Genomic DNA, 19,948 nt, shown 5'->3' with positions numbered 1-19,948 from the left:
CAGGGAACGAGGGTTACATACGTAACCGAGACGTTCCCTTTCAGTCGGTCACTACGACGTCACGTCGTGACCGACGAATTGGGAATCCCTACCAAAACGCCACTGCAGCTGAACCCTTCCAGTGCCTGCAAAAGCCCTCCGCCCTCCACATAAGGGGCGGAACCTAAGGCGAAATGCAGAAGGCCGGTCACTACCTGTTCCTTAACCCACGATAGTGAAGCAGCGAACTGGGAGAAGCGTCTAAACTGATCGGAGCTAGAACACTGCGGAAGCCATCCCCTAAGAAGGTTAAATGGATGACATAAATATATGAAACAACCGACAGGTTGCTCAAATAAAGTCTCTGAACAATACATGGTATGTTGAGAGATGCAGAGCAGGCTCTGCTAAGGAAAAACGTGGAGGATTAGAACCCCACGGACTTTACACACAAATGAACCCCACGTAGGGGACAAATGTGGACGCCTAGCCTACACAGGTTTACAGAGAATACATCAGTGATAGGTTGACAGCGGATGCTCCGCAACACCAGCTATCAGGGCGGTGGAGGAGAGGCAAAAACAGTTTTTTAGACGTTTTTGCCCCGATGGCCTTCCATAATGGTGCAAATGTGCAGCACCAAAATAGAGGCTCCAAGCCGACACACGAGCCGACCCTCGGCATTCTTAACTAGTTAGTAGAAAGAACCCGAGTGGAAACCGGTTCGACACGAACACTATAGAATCTTGTGAACGTATTAGGTGTCGCCCAGCCTGCAGCTCTACAAATATCTGTTAGCGAGGAACCGCGAGCCAGTGCCCAAGATGATGCCACACTGCGTGTAGAGTGGGCACGTAAATTAAATGGACAAGGCACATTCTGCTTTTGATATGCAAGGGCTATAGTATCCACAATCCAATGGGACATCCTCTGCTTGGTGACAGCTTTCCCTTTCTGCTGACCACCGTAACAAACAAAGAGCTGATCTGAGGTCCTAAAACTTTGCGTCCTGTCTATATACACACGTAGTGCACGAACAGGACATAACAAAGCCATGGCTGGTTCTGCCTCCTCCAAAGGCAGTGCTTGGAGATTCACCACTTGATCTCTAAAAGGAGTGGTGGGAACTTTGGGCACAAAGCCGGGCCGGGGTCTCAGTGTTACGCTGGATGCAGCCGGCCCGAACTGAAGGCACGATTCATCGACCGAAAATGCATGAATATCCCCTATCCTCTTAACAGAAGCCAAAGCAAGGAGAGTTAAAGTTTTCATTGTAAGAAACTTAACACTCACACTATGCAGAGGCTCGAATGGGGCTTCCTGGAGTGATTTCAGCACCAAGGACAGGTCCCAAGGAGGAATAGAGGGGGGACGCGAAGGATTCAGTCTTCGAGCGCCTCTGAGAAATCTAATGACTAGGTCGTGCTGACCCACTGTTCTACTGTTTACGGGTGAATGGTGAGCTGATATCGCAGCGATATCGACTTTAATAGTGGATGGTGACAGCCTATTCTCCAAACGACGCTGGAGATATAAAAGCACAACACTAATCGGGCATTCTCGGGGGTTTTCACTTCGGGAAGAACACCAGTCGACAAACAGGTTCCATTTAAGCGCGTAAGCCTGTCTCGTAGACGGCGCTCGCGCAGCAGCAATAGTGTTAGATACCTCTTGCGGTAAATCACTCATATCCTCCGTGCCCCGTCCAGAGACCACACATGGAGGTTCCACAGGTCGGGGCGCGGGTGCCATAATGTGCCCTCTTGTTGAGAAAGAAGGTCCTTCCTCAGGGGAATCTTCCACGGAGGGGCTGTCGCGAGGAGAGAGAGTTCTGGAAACCAACTCCTGGTTGTCCAATACGGTGCCACCAACAGCACGCTCTCCTCGTCCTCCCGGATTTTGCATAAGGTTTGCGCAATGAGGCTCACCGGAGGGAACGCGTATTTGCGCATGTTTCGCGGCCAGCTGTGTGCCAATGCATCCACGCCGAGCGAGTTGTCGGCTAGTGAATAGAACAGGCGACAGTGGGTCGTCTCTGGGGAAGCAAACAGATCTATCTGCGCTTTGCCGAAACGTCTCCAAATTTGCTGAACCGCAATGGGGTGGAGTCGCCATTCGCCGGGACGCGCAGCCCGAGAGAGCGCATCCGCCTCTACATTGAGCGTGCCCGGGATGTAAATGGCACGAAGAGACCTCAAATTCTTCTGACTCCATGTGAGGAGGTGACGGGCGAGATGCGACAGGTGACGCGAGCGTAAACCGCCTTGACGATTGATGTACGCCACGGTCGCAGTGTTGTCTGTTCGAACTAATACATCTTTGCCCCGTAACTCGTTGCTGAAACGGACGAGCGCAAGATTTACAGCCCACATTTCCCGGCAGTTTATGTGCCAATGCAGCTGGGGTGTCGTCCAGACCCCCGAAGCCGCAAGCCCATCGTACGTGGCCCCCCACCCCGTGTCTGACGCATCTGTGCATACTATCGCGTGCCTGGAGACCTGTCTCAGAGGCACACCGGCCCGGAGAAACGCACGGTCTGACCACGGAGTGAAAGTGCGACGACACGCAGGTGTAATGATAACACGGTGAATGCCGCGCAGCCACGCTCTCCTCGGGACTCGATCGTGAAGCCAATGCTGAAGCGGTCGCATATGAAGCAGTCCGAGCGGAGTTACAGCTGCGGCTGCTGCCATATGCCCCAAAAGCTTCTGAAATTGTTTCAGCGGGACCGCGCTCTTGCTCTTGAATGTATTCAGGCAAGTCAGAATCGACTGTACACGCGCTTCTGTTAGACGAGCTGTCAAATCGATCGAGTCCAGTTCCATACCGAGAAAAGAGATTCTCTGCACGGGGCAAAGCTTGCTCTTTTCCCAGTTGACCCGAAGACCCAAACGAGCGAGGTGTTTTAAAGTTAAATCTCTGTGATCGCACAGCGTCTGACGTGTTTGAGCTATTATTAGCCAATCGTCCAGATACGCGAGAATGCGCACACCTCTCTCTCTCAGGGGTTTTAAAGCCCCCTCCACTACCTTGGTGAATACACGGGGCGACAGAGAGAGCCCGAATGGGAGGACTTTGTACTGGTATGCTCGCCCCTCGAACGCAAAGCGGAGAAACGGCCTGTGTCGGGGGAGAATCGATACGTGAAAGTACGCGTCCTTCAGGTCGATAGATGCGAACCAATCGTTTGGACGAATGCATGGAAATATGCGTTTGGGCGTCAGCATTTTGAACGGCATTCTGTGAAGTGCACGGTTCAGCGAACGCAGGTCCAAGATCGGTCGCAAGCCGCCGCTTTTCTTGGGTACAATAAAGTAAGGGCTGTAAAACCCCGACCTCATCTCGGCTGGAGGGACCGGCTGGATCGCGTCTTTCGCCAATAAGACAGCTATCTCCGCACGGAGGACGTGCGCATCGGCAGCTCTCACCGTAGTGAAACGAACGCCGGAGAATTTGGGGGGACGCCGGGCAAATTGGATCGCATAGCCGAGACGAATCGTGCGTAAAAGCCAACGCGACGGGCTGGGAAGCTGTTCCCACGCCCCCAGATACCGTGCGAGAGGGACTAAAGGCACGATCGGTGTACCCGCGGCGGGCGCAACGGAGGTGATCGCCGGTGTGTGCGTAACGGCCGCACCGACAGCAGTGTTGTGTGTGATAACACTCACCTGAGTCCGTTGCTGGGTGGTTGAGTAAGGGAGGCTCTGCTGAAGACACCTCACACCACTCGATGCACCCTCTGGCGAAGGAGGAGGGAGACGATGGGTTATGAGCCCGTAGCTGTCTCCTACCGGCTGAGAGCGCGGTGGGGTTATGAGCCCGTGCGTCGCTCTCGTTCTCCTCTGATGAGTCGGAGAACGAGGGGGGGTTATGAGCCCTCTCGTATCTCCGAAGCTCATCTGAAGACCTAGAGATGGAAGTGGAAATCGCTCTTTTTGTGGATTTGTGGGTGCCGACTGAAAAGTCGGCGGAACAGAAAAATGAAACAAAAGATTCCCCAACCGGCCCTCCTCCGGTGGGGGGAGTGGTGCCTTCACCATCTCCCGAAGAGCGATCCCCTCCATCTCTAGGTCGCCCGTCTCAGGGCCGCTTTGATCTTCTTTTACCACCCTTTGCAGCGGGCTGAGCGGGCGGGGCGGGCTGCTGACGGCCGGTTCCTCGCTTCTTAGAAGAGCCCCGGGGAGGAACGGAGGCGGCCGCCGCAGGACGCCCTCGGCGAGGAGCAGGCTGAGGCGCCGACGTGGATGGGGCAGGCGCAGGACGCTTCCGACGTGGCATGATCTGAGCGATGGCCTCAGTCTGCTTCTTGGCCGCGGAGAATTGCTGCGCAAACTCCTCGACCGTCTCGCCGAACAGGCCGGTCTGGGAAACCGGAGCATTCAGGAGCCGGGTTTTATCAGCGTCCTTCATGTCCGCCAGACACAGCCAGAGATGGCGTTCCTGGACTACCAGGGTAGACATCGCACGCCCGACGGCGCGTGCGGTGACCTTGGTCGCACGAAGCGCCAGATCTGTAGCCGCACGTAGTTCAGAGAACTCCGCCGAGTCGTGACCTCCCGCGTGCAGATCCCTCAGAGCCTTAGCCTGATGAACCTGCAGCAATGCCATGGCATGCAGGGCAGAGGCTGCCTCCCCACAAGCCTTGTAGGCAGCACCGGACAGCGCCGAAGACTGTTTACAGGCCCGTGAGGGGAGAGTAGGCTGGTCCCGCCAGGAGGAAGCGACACCGGCCGGACACAACTGCATCGCGACCGGGCGCTCCACTGACGGGATACCAGTGTACCCCTTGGCATCTCCACCCTCGAGAGAGGTGAGAGGTGAAGGCTGATACGGCCGGTTCCGGGCGGAAAACGGGGTTTTCCACGACCGCGTCAGCTCTTCATGCACCTCGGGGAAGAAAGGCACCGGGGGCGAGGACTGAGAAGCCCTGGCACCCCCGAAGAACCAATCATCGAGGCGGGACGGTTCAGGTGGGGGAGGTTTAGTCCACTCCAAGCCGACCGCCTCCGCCGCCCGAGCGAGCATGGCTGCCATCTCAGGTTCGAACGCAGAAGCCGCAACCTGGCCCGAAGGCGGGAGCGGATCCGGATCGACGTCCGAGGCTGACAACCCCCCCTCCGACGTTATGGTGGATATCGCGTCAGGTGGAGGCTCGACAGAGCGCGAGGACACCGTAGAACACGGGCCGCTCGTCTCCATCGGGACCTCCGCTGGCAACGGATCAGGGCGCTGGGAGCTACTGGACGAACCAGCAGACCGACCCAGCACCGTTATACGGAGGTCATCCTTCGCCAATCTGGTAGCTGCGCCCTTAGCAGCACCAGACTGGGAAGGCGGGGGCCGTTGCCGGAGGAACGACACCCGTCTCCGCAAATCCGCTATAGTCATGCCCTCGCAGACGGGGCATGAGCTATCACGCAACGCTGCCTCTGCGTGCTGGAGCCCCAGACACGAGAGACAACGCTTGTGGCCATCCTGGGGGGCGATGAACACACCGCATCCAGAAACGGAGCACGGACGGAAATCCATCTTTAAAAAGACGACCCCGACCGTGACACGAATGAGTGGCTGTCTTTAAAAAGACACAAAGCTCAAACGTGCTGCTCTTTTAGGGAAATCACTCTTTTGTGCGAGCTGGTGAAACACACAGGGAGAGGCAAACGCACTCACTCGAACTCAAGTCCTAAATTAAAGAGACAGAGAGAGAGAGAAAGGGTGGAAAAAACACTGCGAGCCTCCACTGAGGTGTCTTTGCCCAACCAACTTCTGCAAGCTGAGATATTTTCTTCCCACACAGAACAGGATCTACGAAGATCAGTTAACAGCTTCTCGAGAGCAGATGTCTGCCGGCTTCGAAGCAATAAAGCTGATTTGGTATTATGCACCTGCGCCTTATATACGCACCTGGCGGGGCGGCGCCGGCATTATGCAAATACCTGCATGCCAAGTTCATTGGCGTTTTTGATAGTTCTCGAAGTAGATAGGTCACCCGCGAAGCGGTTCCCAATTCGTCGGTCACGACGTGACGTCGTAGTGACCGACTGAAAGGGAACAACCGTTGCTCCCCGACCTGTGGGGGCTGATAACAGTGGCCAATACAGCTGAGGAAGGACTACTGGACAGTCCTATTAAATGAACAGCAGGCTGAGCAAATTAAATTGAATTCTGTTTTGACTTTATATGGCATGATGTGGCTAATGATGTCAGACAGAGATTTCATATTTTATGAAGTGTAAAGTAATTTTTTTTTGTGTTTTCTTTTAGTGTGCTAATGGACCAGGTGATATTGACCCAACCCCAGAACCCTGCATCTGTCCACCTGGGCCACCCGGTATACCAGGACAGAAGGTACAAGCTACACATTAAATTAAACCTTTGTGCTTAAACAGTCACTGTGTAAGGTTGTTCACAAAACTACTTAGCACTGCCTAAATCAGGAGTGCCCAAGCTCAGGCTGGTGTCCACACCAGGCAGGTGTGCTGGGGCAAGTTGGAGCTAAACTCTGCAAGACACTGGCCCTTCAGGAACGAGTTTGGGCAACCCTGGCCTAAATGATCTCTCATCAATTCACTTACCAATGCCAAAGATTAAAGTTTATAAGGTCACGTCGATATTTATAAACACATGTTTCAGTCAGTGGTCACCATAACATCCCAAAATATGTCAAACTCTAAAAGGAAAACTTTCTTTAACTGTGAAACTGTGAACTGTGAATTTTAAATTATAAATGTATTCATTGCTGTACTTGATATTATTGGATTTTATACTATGCTGCAAACCATATTTTACTGTTTGGCCAATATCCTGCAATATCTGAATTACAATATCTAAAAATGTATTTACAGTTGTAATGAAATCATATAAATACTATTTACAACATATTGCTTGTGCATTCTTTAGGGAGAACAGGGCAGAACCGGAGATCCAGGTCAACCCGGTCCTGTTGGTGCTGATGGTAAGCCTGTGAGTACTACACAGTTTAATACAACCTTAAATTAATTTGAGCACATGCCGTGTTCAATGCAGTGTCCAGGACAGCAACATACTAAGATAGCTCTGAGAAACACCTCATATGTTGCTGCTCCCAATTATAAGGTTTTTTTTTGGCATAAATGTTGGATAACACTCCTACGTATCCTTCAAATAAAATAGTGTCTTAAATTAACCAACTTCCGTCAACGTAATGTTTGTAATGACTTATTGTGAGAGGAAACAATTCCTTATTACCTCTTTGAAGATCAGAGGTTGCACCGGATGGGTATAAACCTGTTCTTAAGACTAGTCTGAACTTAAAATGTGCTTTACGTCCGACATAGAACTTAAACCAGGCGTAAGTATAGTGTTGACTTGTTTCTATGGCAAAAACAGAAATAATTTAAATTTTTTATTTAAATTTTCTTGACCATGTCTACATGCCTAAATACATTGAGTTGCTGTCATGTGATTGGCTCATTAGAAATTTGCATTAAAAAGCAGTTGGACAGGTGTACCTAATAAGGTGGCCGGTGAGTGTAAATAGACATTGATGATAAACATAATTGATGACAGGTGAGGATGATTACACAACACAGTTCAGGTGAGGGAGTGACAAGAATGATGGGAATAGAAGTCCGGCTGGGGATAACATACAAGGGAACAGACAAGGATGTTACAGTACTTATAGTACAATGGTGGGAGGGGGGAAGACAACAGACAATGAAGAAACAGTCAACAAAACTGGGGGGTGATGACGGAGTAAGGAACCAGGGGAGATCCTGGAGCTGAATGAGCCAGATGTAGACCTAGAGACCAGCCAGGATGAAGCCCCAGGGTGAAGCCTCAAGAGGGAGGAGCCAGGGTGGAGTGATGGTGCCTGGGCAGAGCAAGCAGACAGAGAGCCCAGGGAAAGGCAGGGTTCCAGAAGGCAAGGGCTTAAGGGAGCCGAAAGCTCAGGGGACTGACACAGAAGTCCACGGTGGAGCCAAAGCGACCGAGGACTGAGGTGGAGATGGAGTAAGAGATGAGCCCAACAGAGCCTGTGGGATGGAGTGATGAGGTGAAGCCGGAGGAGTGGAATCCTGATGTGGAGGCAGGATGACGACTGACCAAGGCAGAGCTAGAGGGATGAGGGAGCCTGGTGGAGCTAAAGGGAAGATGGGCCATTGTGGAGATGAGGCAGCCAAGAGCCAAGGTTGAGCTGATTGGTCAAAGGGCCAAGGTGCAGTCAGGGTCTCGGAGGATGGAGGTGGAGACTTGGGAAACTCCCCAGAGACAGCTGGCAGATGGTTATGCCCCAGGTCCTCCAACCTGGTCTCTGGTTTGGGAGTAGGGCTGGAGATGAAGTTGAAGAAATAGACTCTATTATTTTCCAACACCCACTCCACGAAAGTGGCAAAGTTTTCTCTTAGACAGTTCACTGGCAAGCGTGCCTGACACAGCTCTCTCAAACTAGAGATGTAAAAAGCACAGAGCAAGCTGTCTTGGAAGTGGGTGTATTGGTGTACCATTTTGTGTAGTGGCCACCAGTTGTTTGATTGCAGTACCAGTTTTGGTCACAAGTTTTGTGATTGCCATACCAGTTTCGGCCACAATCCTACATACTGTTCCTTTAACAATCTAAGCGGATGGTCTAAAGTGCACAGTGCAAGTGCACTAAGGTCATGTCCAAATCCACTTTTGCTAGTTTAACAATGGAAAAATTTTATTTAAGCCTGGCACATAGTCTTTAGTTTGAGATGAAGAGCTAAGAAGGGTATAATACGGGGTTGAGAATGTTGGCGGCGGCGGCATCGTGCTTGGGTGACCTGTAGATGTTTGAGAATGAAAGTTAGTTGGAGGTTGTGAAGGACAAAAGGATGAAGTGTGGGCTTGAGCTGCAAACGGAGGCGGGCCCACGCTTGTTTGAGATGGTAGAGCGGCAGGCTGCTGTATGTGGGTGGGGTTGTAACCTGGTGGGTAGAGAGACGGTTGATATGGATTAGCCTGTGCTGCTAGCTGTGATAGCTTCGCACTAGTGTCTGTGACAGGAGCTGGAGGCCACTGAAAAAGAAAAGGGTTATGAGGGTTATAAAGCTGAGCTGCTGAGGGGGGGCTGCTAGGCCTGGCCAATTGCGGTGCTGCGGGGGCAGAGGCAATGACGTGGCCTAGACTCACTGGAGCCCTGTTGCTGTGACTCGATTGGCGAAGCGAGCCGTGTTCTGAACGGGCAGACGACGGAGGTGGCTGGACAGGTGAATTTTGGGCCCTGTGGGCTTTGCTCTGTCTGTGGGTCTTCTTGGAAGTAGCCTGTAGGAAGACATACAGATCATACAACTCAGCTTTATTAATTTTTCTTGAAGCCTGTATATCCAAGTTACCCAACGCTTGTCTACGGTCCACTTCCCGATGGGTGGGATAGTCGGGGTGGCTGAGTGGTATGAGGAAGCCGGGGAAGGCTGGCCTCGGCGTCTTGGAGAATGCTGGGATGATCGGGCCGGTGTGCGGCCACGAGAAGAAGCCTTGGGTTCAGGTGTGACGTCCAGCGTAGCAGGAATGGTAGTGGGATTGGCGACATCAGAAAATGCATCCCTGGGGATGTTTACATCTTCCTCTGATGAAGAGCTAGATTGAGACATGGTAGCTGATCCAAGGAGTCTACTAATGCTGCAAACTGTCAATAGATCGAGCTAAGACTGCTGAGTCTATATGTACACTCTTATGGTTGATTGCTGAGTGTTTTCACCTGTGTATAATTGCTGAGTGCTTCCACCTGTGATTAATTATCTGAACATGCTCCTCCCGAACTTTGTTAATAAAACATCATTTGGTGTGTTCTGGGCTTAACGTGCAATAAACCAATGAGAGTCCCAATCTCCCATTCCCCTTAAAAAGACAGTTGTGCTTGCGCAAGTCGCGCCATCTTGGATTCCCTATTTACATAATAGAGTTTGTAAGCAGGAAACTTGTAAGTGGAGAAAGATGTAGTTTAAGATTGAAATGGTTATTTTTTGTAATAAAGTTTTGGTTCTCTTTAAAAGTCATTTATTCAGTTATGCAGTAGCCGGTAACACTTTACAATGAGGTTGTATTTGTTAACAACTAGATAATGCATTAGTTAACATGAACTAACAATGAACAATGCTTCTACAGCATTTATTAATCTTAGTTCATGTTAACTTTAGCATTTACTAATACATTTATTATATACAATCAATTGTTGTAACTGTTAAGATTAATTCATGCAATGAACTAACATGAATAACTGTACTGACATTGACTAACATTAACAAGCATTAATACATGCTGAAAAACTTTATTGTTTAATTTTTGTTTACATTTACTAATGTTTACTAATGCAACCTTATTGTAAAGTGTTACAGAGTAGCCTAAGTAAAAACAGCATTGTTTTAATTGCTGAAAATGTATGGATTAATGATCACTGTAATCTCAAAAAGAATTTTTACAAGATTAAGTTACAAATGTGTAAACAAATACCATATTTCTAACAAACTGGAGATAAACAAATGACAAAAGTAAGCTAAAACATTTAAACACTGGGACAGTGGCCTGAGTGTTTTGATAAAAGTAGCCTATTACTAATGTTTCTCATCTCACCAAGGTACAAAGGTACACCTCGTTTTCAGACCAGCACACCCATAGGTGCACAAATGGGCGCAAATGCATTTACTATTTAAATAACGTGGCACATGACGTGAAAGTGATAACTTTCGGGCTGAAACTAGCAAAAAACACTTACGTCGCGACTTGCGCCACATTGCTCTGGATGTGTGATAGGGCCTAAAATGTTACCTGAGAAACAAGCCCAAACATGATGACAGTGGCGGTTCTACACGGAGGCCAAGGGTGGCCCGTGCCTCTGTAGACATGTCACTGGCCACCCCTGTGGCCACCCTGTGCTGACCAAATAAAAAAGTATAAATTTATTTTGATTTTACACGCGAGCGCCAAAAGCGGAACTAAAACACCACATTATGGGGATAACATTGCTTTCTCCAAATTTAAAAAACAACACTACATTGCAAAAACCCTAACTGTAAAAAACTACAGATAAACACCTAGAAAACTTTTATTGTTTTTTATATAAGCGGGGTATGAAGAGAAATTCCCCTCTTACTGAACCAATATACAGTATAACATTATATTAGACCATGGATATATTCATATGTATTTCAATACCTTTTTATACCTTAAATATCCATACAAATCAGCTGCCACTGGAAGTTATTAAACTACTAAGCAGAAAAATTTTATTGTGTTTTTCTTTTCAATAAATATGCATCGTGTTTTCATGATTTAAAAACAAAAATAAAGTGTAGAGGACTTACAAGATATACAGGCAGTTTACTTAGGTAACACCAGTTTTGTTTGCTGTTTGACTTTAAATACAAACTTTTTACCTTGATATTTTGATAATCATCTTCCATGCGATGCTATCGTGCACATGCACTCAAAGGGCTCTATCTTACACCTGGCGCAATGCAGCGCAATGCGTGACGCAAGTGTCTTTCGCTAGTTTCCACCCTAATTTTCACGTTTAGCGCCGCGTTGTTTAAATAGCAAATGCATTTGCGCCCCCTTTTGCGCCCATGGGCGTTCTGGTCTAAAAACGAGGTGTGTTCAGGCGCATTGTTGGCGCGTTGCTATTTTGAGGCAACTAAAATAGACTACGCCATTGACCAACAAAAACCTGCTATAAAGTCTAAAGTCAATGGCACAATATGTTTTATGTTATTTTAAGAGCGCATTAGTAACATGCGCTAAACAGGAGGACAACGCGGGTTTGCTTATCACAAAGTACACGAATGCGCAGCAGCACAAACATGCTTTTAAATATGAAAGATTAAAGTATTGAATGTAAAAGATTATTATTGAGTCTCTTGGACATAAATGAGGACTAATTATGAGACGTTAGAAGGCGCAAAGAGCTGCTTCACCTGCAGCCTGGTAAGTAAATAAATGCTTTGCTTTAAAGGCACACCAGGCAAGTCTGAGTATTATTTCTCTACTAGCTCCCCCTAGTGTCTGGGAGTAAATGCTTTCTATATCTGAGACCTTACGAGACTGAATGACACCGGGTCGGATACAGCGAACTTGCAAGTGGGGTATTCTTCCTACAGACGGTAGGGGCGGGCGAGAGGGTCTTCATTCGTCATGTAATGAGTCATTTAACCATATACCGACTTACGAAGATGATTTATTAACATAAAAATGCTGCCTTGTGTCCCTTTAAACAAATGCATCTGTTTTTAAATGTTTTTTTTTATGCTACCTCACGGATTTATTGTATATGATGACTCTGTACCTGCGGATATGGTGAGATGAGAAAAATTTTTAAGTACACTCTAAAAATTTGCTGTAATTTTGCAGCTGGTTGCCAGTAACTTACTGTAGAAGATAAAGTCAAAAAATGTTTCATGTTCATTTAACTTTGAACAAAATGTTGCCAGTAAATAACATAAATGTAAAATCTACAGTAAGTTACTGGCAGCTAGTTGCCAGTAATACCCATTAATACTGTAATTTCTACAGACATTTTTTACAGTGTAATCCTTAAAAAAACTCTTTGTTAAAAAAACGCTGTCCAAAGTGCTGAAACGTGAGGAGAGCCGTTCTTTATCTCCTGTTTGTTACAAATAAAGTATTTTTAGAGTACAAACCTTATCTTACATACTTGTAAATTATTTTTTGATGATATTGGATAGCCATACATTTAAAGCAATTACAAGCCTGCTTTTTTACTTCCATGACTAAAAGAAAACGATTTTTAAAGGTTTTTATAAAAAAAGAACAATTTCAATACAAGTGAAAAACAACACAATTATTTAACATTAATCTTAAACTGGGGATCTTCTTCCTCCGCTTAGTTTTTCAGTTTACAAAGTCCGTCATCTAAATAGGGATTAAACATTGAGCCAGCGCAACAGGCTTTTAAAGGGGATGAGAGCTCAGACTCTCATTGGTTTATTGCATGTTACGCCCAAAATACTCCTATTACAATAGGACCAACCCTTTTCGACCATGCGCTCGGCGCAGAAACCATTTTTACCGTCGCTAAATTAGCAAAAGTGGATTCGGACACGCCCATTTAGACGTTGCGCTGTGCGCTTTAGACAATTCGCTTAGATCGTTAAAATAGGGCCCAAAGTGTCTAAACAGAGTCAGCAGCGCTCAAGTTTAATCTGTCCTGAAACAATTTTGATACACAAAAAAAAGCTACGTTTATTTTTAAAACGCACTATTTCAAAATCCCTCCATCATGTACTGAACTGTCTTTTGCCGCTTTCACCGTCACTCAAAGTCATTCAGCTGCAGAGATTTGAATGCTGTTCATCTAGGCTTCTTTAACTTCATGCGGCGCTGCATGAACCGCAGGTGGATGATATCAAATCACAGCGAGAGCGAGTCAAGAAGTCCTACAGAGGAGTCTGCCTATCAATCGTTCTCGAGTTATATTATTGTCATCCGCCTGCGGTTCTTGCGATTGCGGCGCCGCATAAAGTCGAACTTACTTTAAAACTTTATTTGTTGCTGTCAGTTGTGATTGTCGGACTAGCATACATGGATTTAATGGTTATGGAGGCCCTGCGAGCTTGAGGCCCTAGGCATTTGCCTACTCCGCCTATAGATAGCGCAAAAAGTCTTGACTTTGTAATTCCATGTATGTTGGCATCAACCAAGCAAATCTTAATCGTCTGCAAATGGTGCAGAATGCAGCTGCTAGGATCCTTACTGCTGTGCACAAACGAGAGCATATTACTCCTGTGCTTAAGCCTCTGCATTGGCTCCCTATACGTTATAGAATTGATTTTAAAATTTTGATGTTGGTTTTTAAATCTTTCAAGGGACTGGCTCCTGTATACATCGCTGACTAAGGGGCTGGACACACCAAAACTTTTAAACGCGGCTGAAAACGCCTTGAGGACGCCGAATGCCAGCTGTTTTTCAGCTGAGTGCCAGCTTTCTTCAGCTAAGCGCTTTGGTAGCTCTGATACGTCAGCTGTGAGACGGTTGGTTGCTGTGATACTTGTCCCGCCCCACCTCCACTGTGATTGGACGCCGCGTGAGAACTGACATTGACGAGCGGAGCTTTTCTTCCAAAGTTGAACATTTCTCAACTCTCGACGCTCAGCGCTGAGCGCGGAAAAACCGCCGGGCGCCGGTTTTCGGCGCGGAAGAAAACCGCTAGCTGCTGGCTTATTTGAAAAACGCTGAGCTTCCATTGAAAACAATTGAAAACATGCGCCGGCCGCGGGCGTAAAAGCGTTGGTGTGCACGCCCCCTTAATCTCCATCCATAATCCTGGAAGATCACTTAGGTCATCCAATCAGAGAATGTTAAATGTTTCGCGGGTTAAATTAAAAACTAGAAGAGATCAAGCGTTTTCTGTGGCTGCACCAAAAACAGTTTAAGGCTTAACTCAAAACCTACTTTTTTCATTGGCTTACAAGTGTAGTTGATATTGTGGTGTCTGGAGTGTTTTTATGTATTTGTCCTGTTTTTTTTTTTGTGTAAATGATGTTTTTTGGTTTTACTTTATTTTTAATAATATGGATTAATGTACAGTATCTTGGTCAACAATCGTTGTTTTTAGTGGTGCTATATCAATAAAGTGGAGTTGAGAGTTGAGTTGAAGTGCCAATAAAAAGAAGTGATACGTATAGCTTACCCCTAAAACGTCGGCTGGACCCGTATTCGAAAAAACGTTCTGAAACTTGTACTAACCCTGGCGATGTGCATTCGGCACAGAAATGCTCACGTCCAACTGCTTTTTTACACTTTGCATTTGTTTAGCATGAGGAAACCAACTCGTGAACTGTGTTAATATGTCAGAATTCATGAAATAGCGTTGCAACCTCAGACCTCCCTAATGATTTAAATATAAGACCACTGTCATACTGTCTGTTCTCACCAGAGCATGACATTCTCTGAGAACTGGGAGGAAGTACTTAAATGCTTATAGTATAGCTAACATATCTGGACAATATATGTGCCTATGAAGATGTTGCACTCTCCACATTCACCTGGTTGTACGGCCTTCCACAACTGCTTCCCAGCCTGTGAGGGACATATATGTCAAAATTATTACTCTGCGGCATTATGTCCCTAGTGTCAGGCCCTTCTTCAGGAACCTAAACAAAGTCACCTGTGCGTTAACCCGATTTTTTGAATTGGGTTGCCCCTCAAGAAAAACCCTTTGCTTTTGACCCACTACTGCAGCATCTGCAGCAGACCAAAGGGAACTCTAGTGATTTTGACACAGGCATCAATTAATGTAGTGATTTTCACACGGGGCACCCATTGGGTAGTATGCCATACACAGGATACTAGAGGTGAGTTTCCCCCCTTCCCTCCTTTACCGCGGGGCACCATCTCAGGAAATTAGAGGGAGTTTGTAATCTAATTTATCTGAAGGATTTTGTGAGATTCTGGCTAACTTGTAGAACCGTTAACTGTATCAGACTACATGATTTTCAAAGTAGTCGGGTCACAGATCATTTCACACAGCATGATTTTGAATCGCTGACTGGTTCAGATATCTAGCATGCCAGATATCTCACGGGTGTCAGTGACTTGTCTGTGATTCTCTGAGATCGTGTCTTTGATCATTCACATTGTGTGATTGTCACTCACGTGCACGAGCATCGATTTGCCTGTGATTTCGGGCATTTGTCGGCAATTACTCAAAATCAGGGCTGAAATCGTGCAGTCTGAACTCAGCATTAGCAGCACAGTCACAGTGTTAACATTGAGCCCTCTCAAGAGCTGATTGACATGCTCCACTCCCAAACAAAGCTAATGGGTATCCGTGCCTGTAAGAAGCACAGACAAGGAGTAACCCATTTTAATGACTGACTACCATTTTTATATATATATATATATTTGTAAGACAGACAAACAATATTTGGACAAACAGATCACAAAGAATGCTTGCTGAAATGGCAGAAGATAACACGTAATGTTTACACTTACCGTTTATACCTTCCGGTTCCGCCATCACTTGTGATGTCTTCACTCTGCACCTTTAAAAGAGCTTCGTATAGTTGTACAAAGATTTCATATGAGCACATGCTGCTGGTGTGTTTCCATAATGTAATTTCATGACGCAGCAAAAGGGAACCCAGTTTAACAGTGTTCTTATTTATAATTTATATATATTTAAATGTACTATTTGCATGACTGTGAGGCTTTGCTTCAGATCAGTATCTCAGTATCAATCTCTTTCTTTATTAAAGGGTGTCCCAGGTTCTAGAGGTAGCCCTGGCCTTCAAGGCCCTTCTGGCATAGAGGTATGGATGAGGCTGTAAATACCTGACATTACATTACCATAAACCGACATGGTATATTTAATCATACTACTTTTCTCTGTGTTTTAACAGGGGCCACGTGGAGCTTTTGGACATAAGGGAGAAAAGGGAAGCCTTGGGGAAACAGTAAGTACTTTTTTGTACACATTTTTGTATGGTTCAATGTTTAATTTTACCTTTAAATTGTAGTAACATATTTAGTCTTATGGGGATCCTTGAGGATTATGAACGCAAAATATACACTCTAAAATGGTGCCAAAAAGTGGTTCACTGGCTTGTAATCATAGGCAAAATCCTTTAAGTGATTTATAGCACCTATGCAGCTTTTGACATGAGGAAGTGAAGTTTACACAGCGGACAGCTTTCACACACTATAACTGTGTCCCAATTCAAAGGCTGCAACCTTCTAAGGATGCGACCTCAGAGGGACAAAAAATATTAATTTATTTAAGAAAATATGATACTTTTATGTAGATTAAACTAACCAACAGAATATCAATTTAATCAACCTTAGAAATATACGCAACATACACTGAATAATATTAATACAAAACACACTTTTTCAATGATTTTTATTTTCAATTAAATGCAATTTTATTTATATAGCGCTTTTCCAATTGTAAATCAGCTTTACAAAAATAGATGCAGGAAAAACACAGAAAAATCATAAGCAGCAGAATACAGTGGTAAAGATTAACCATACTAGCGACTGCGAGCGTAGTAAAAATGTAATGTACTGTATGTAAGAGGGTGCTAGGTTAAGCCAATGTCTGCAGACTCCCCAGGGGTTGAAAAAAAACCTAGGAGGAAAATCATGTGGGCTGCGTGTTTCATTTGGGACAGGTCTGGGAGAGTATGTTTCTCCCCAAATGGCATAGCCTGTCGGCCTTTGATGAAAAAAGCCGCCGGACGCCTGTTTATTGCAGTAGGCTACGTATGCTATCGGATCCGTCAAGCACCTGTTGTGCTTTCACACATACTCCATCTTCATTATAGCGCATAAACAATATAAAAAAGCACAAAACAATATACTTTAGATTAGAGGTCTACACGGAAGACCCGAGACCCAAAGACCCGTACGGGTTCGGGTCTATATTTTAAATGATCAGCCGGGTCCGGGTCGGGTCTCAATCTATTACTTCGGGTCCCGGGTCTGTTTAACATTGTGGGTGATACCCGAGACTCGGAGAACCCACACTCACATTTAAATAAAATATTTCAAAAACAGCAACAAAAACTTAGATGAACTGTCGCATACATTTTTTCTATGACGCTAAAATTGCGTTAATTAAATTGCTACCAGTCAGGAGCTTCTGCAGTGAGACGCAATGACTTTACCTTTGACAATTGGCTCTTTTATTTAGAAGGCAGGACCTATTCCACCGTACCGCGCATTTTGCACTGACTTCTCTAATTTTTATAATAATATTATCAATTGACCGTCTTGCTGTTATATCTAAAGTTCAAATCATACATTGCGCCAATATATTTGTTTTTAATCATCCACGAACACCATGAACCACTCGGTGAGTAGTACAGTTTTGAAAATGAATGTTAAGTGTTGTTTTAATGACATGTTTGTACATGGTCATTGACTTCCATTCTGAAGCAGTCAAGAGACGCTTCTAAATGAGTCGAAAAGTCAAGACACGATCCATTGTCAAAATTTCTGTGTCCATCACTGTAGTTCATCCAAAACAAACCAGAAATGAGACTCAAAGTGTTAAATACCGGAATTATCCTTTAAGCCAATCTGTCTGTTTCCTGACCTGGGCCTTGGATAGTCAGACATTATCACAAGTAAGACTACTGGTCAGATTTCTAGAGAGTACAGCACTTCCTTCCAGGGACGGATGGAGGCCATCTCTATTTAGCACATCAGGTCTCCTCCAGAAATGCTTCCAATTGTCTATAAACCCTATGTAATGCTGTGGGCACCACTTTGACATCCAGCCATGAAGCAACACTAATCTACTATACGTCTCATCACCCCAGTAGACGGGGAGGAGACCAGAGCATATTACATTGTCTGACATTGTTTTTGCAATTTGAGATACCTCTTTAATAGTATCTTTGGTGATCTCCGACTGGCAGAGTCTGGTGTCATTAGTGCCAATGTGAATAACAATATTAGAAAACTTACGCTTAGCATTAGCCAGCACTTTAAGTTTGGATCTAATGTGAGACGAATCCTTCAAATTGGGATGGCCTTACTAGCCTTAAGTCGCGCTGCTGTTCCGCAATAGGACACAGCTTACAGCTGGCCTCTGTTAGATATATATATCTGATGATGGGCCATAGCACATTACAAATATTTACTACTGAGAAGATATTTGCAAACACAAATCTATGTTGTTTACTTTACTCTAGAGCAGGGCTATTCAATTGGCAGCCCGCAGGCCAAACCCGGCCCCCAAGGTAATTTGATCCGGCCCTTTGTGTAGTCTGTAAAAAAGACATTTCTAGAATAAATTTAGTAAGTTAGACAACGGGCCCTACAGTTACGAATTGATGCGCATGCGTCTGTTTCACAGCATGAGTGCAGAGCACGAGTCACGTGACTGGTGCGAGCAGCTGTGTCATGTGTTTATATTCGCGCTTTGGTCCACAACGCAAGCCTCCCCCGCTCGTGCCCACGTGTTAAGACGCGAAAGCTGACAGTGGTGAGTTAAGACAGTGTTTCCCAACCACTGTGCTGTGGCACACTAGTGTGCCGTGACAGCTTGTTTGGTGTGCCGTGGAAAAATTAAAAATTACAACTGCGTATGTCAATGTCATCAATTCCAGCCAGGATATAATCTTTGTGTTCATCAAAACAAGAGTATTGCATTGAATGTGAGTTCTACATTAAATATAGTAAAATATTCCAGTTAACAAGTCATTTAAGCATTGCAATAGAGGTTTGTGCATTTCTTTTAATGCTTTTTGGTATAGTGGGGTGCCGTATGTTTTTTTTACTTATTAAAACTGTGCCGTGACAGAAAAAAGGTTGGGGAACACTGAGTTAAGAGACTGGACTCTATGGCTGTTTTAACTTTATTTGTTGTATTTCCAGCTTAAAAATACTGTCTTTTCCGAAAATTGTTGTCTGATATGTCAGCTCAATGATGACTTGCTTATCCACAATGACATTAACGTTAGATGTCTTAATAAAGGAAACTCGTTGAAACGCTTTTGTGAACTAGAAAGATCCTGCCGTTTCTCCAAAATTCAAAGCAGACAAAGGCTCAAATATTATGCGAGTCATCGTTTTCACACAAAAATGCAATAAAACGAGCAACAGCGCCAATCGCTCACAGCCCAGCACCTTCACCACTTTATGCGTATCGTGCTGACAAACATAAGTTACACCTTGCTCTTGCGAAATCTAAAAACATATTTAGTCTTATTAGAAGGTAGCCTAATGTTTGCCAATTATTAAGATGGCTGTTGTAGTTTAAATAGGGCTACTGTAATAATTAGCTTTGATAAAAAAACAGCATAAAACAATTATGTTCCATATTATAAACTCTTTTGTTATGTGCACTGAAGTGAGTAAATGAGTTAAATTCTCAATGAGTGTGATATGACTCTTATTTACCTATTTAAATGTAGAATAAAGCTTACAAAATATGAACATGTCTGGATGTAGAAAAAGCCTACTTTGACATCTAACAATGCATTAATGTTGTCGAATGCAGTTTCAT

General features: G+C 45.4%; 1 protein-coding gene across 1 annotated transcript in view; it reads left to right on the top strand.

Annotated features, from left to right (window-relative positions):
- The window catches only part of col21a1 (collagen, type XXI, alpha 1), a 114,171-nt gene that overhangs the window by 20,843 nt on the left and 73,380 nt on the right, over positions 1-19,948 (top strand). The window contains exons 8-11 of the mRNA XM_073872801.1: positions 6,244-6,327; positions 6,880-6,942; positions 16,191-16,244; positions 16,335-16,388. Of these exons, the coding sequence (XP_073728902.1) occupies positions 6,244-6,327; positions 6,880-6,942; positions 16,191-16,244; positions 16,335-16,388 (255 nt within the window). The remainder of the gene's footprint in view (positions 1-6,243; positions 6,328-6,879; positions 6,943-16,190; positions 16,245-16,334; positions 16,389-19,948) is intronic.

Source organism: Misgurnus anguillicaudatus, chromosome 11 (assembly GCF_027580225.2).
Source record: "Misgurnus anguillicaudatus chromosome 11, ASM2758022v2, whole genome shotgun sequence".
Taxonomy (NCBI): Eukaryota; Metazoa; Chordata; class Actinopteri; order Cypriniformes; family Cobitidae; genus Misgurnus; species Misgurnus anguillicaudatus.
Note: the sequence above shows the minus strand (reverse complement) of the source record. Positions and strands in the feature narration are given on the sequence as shown.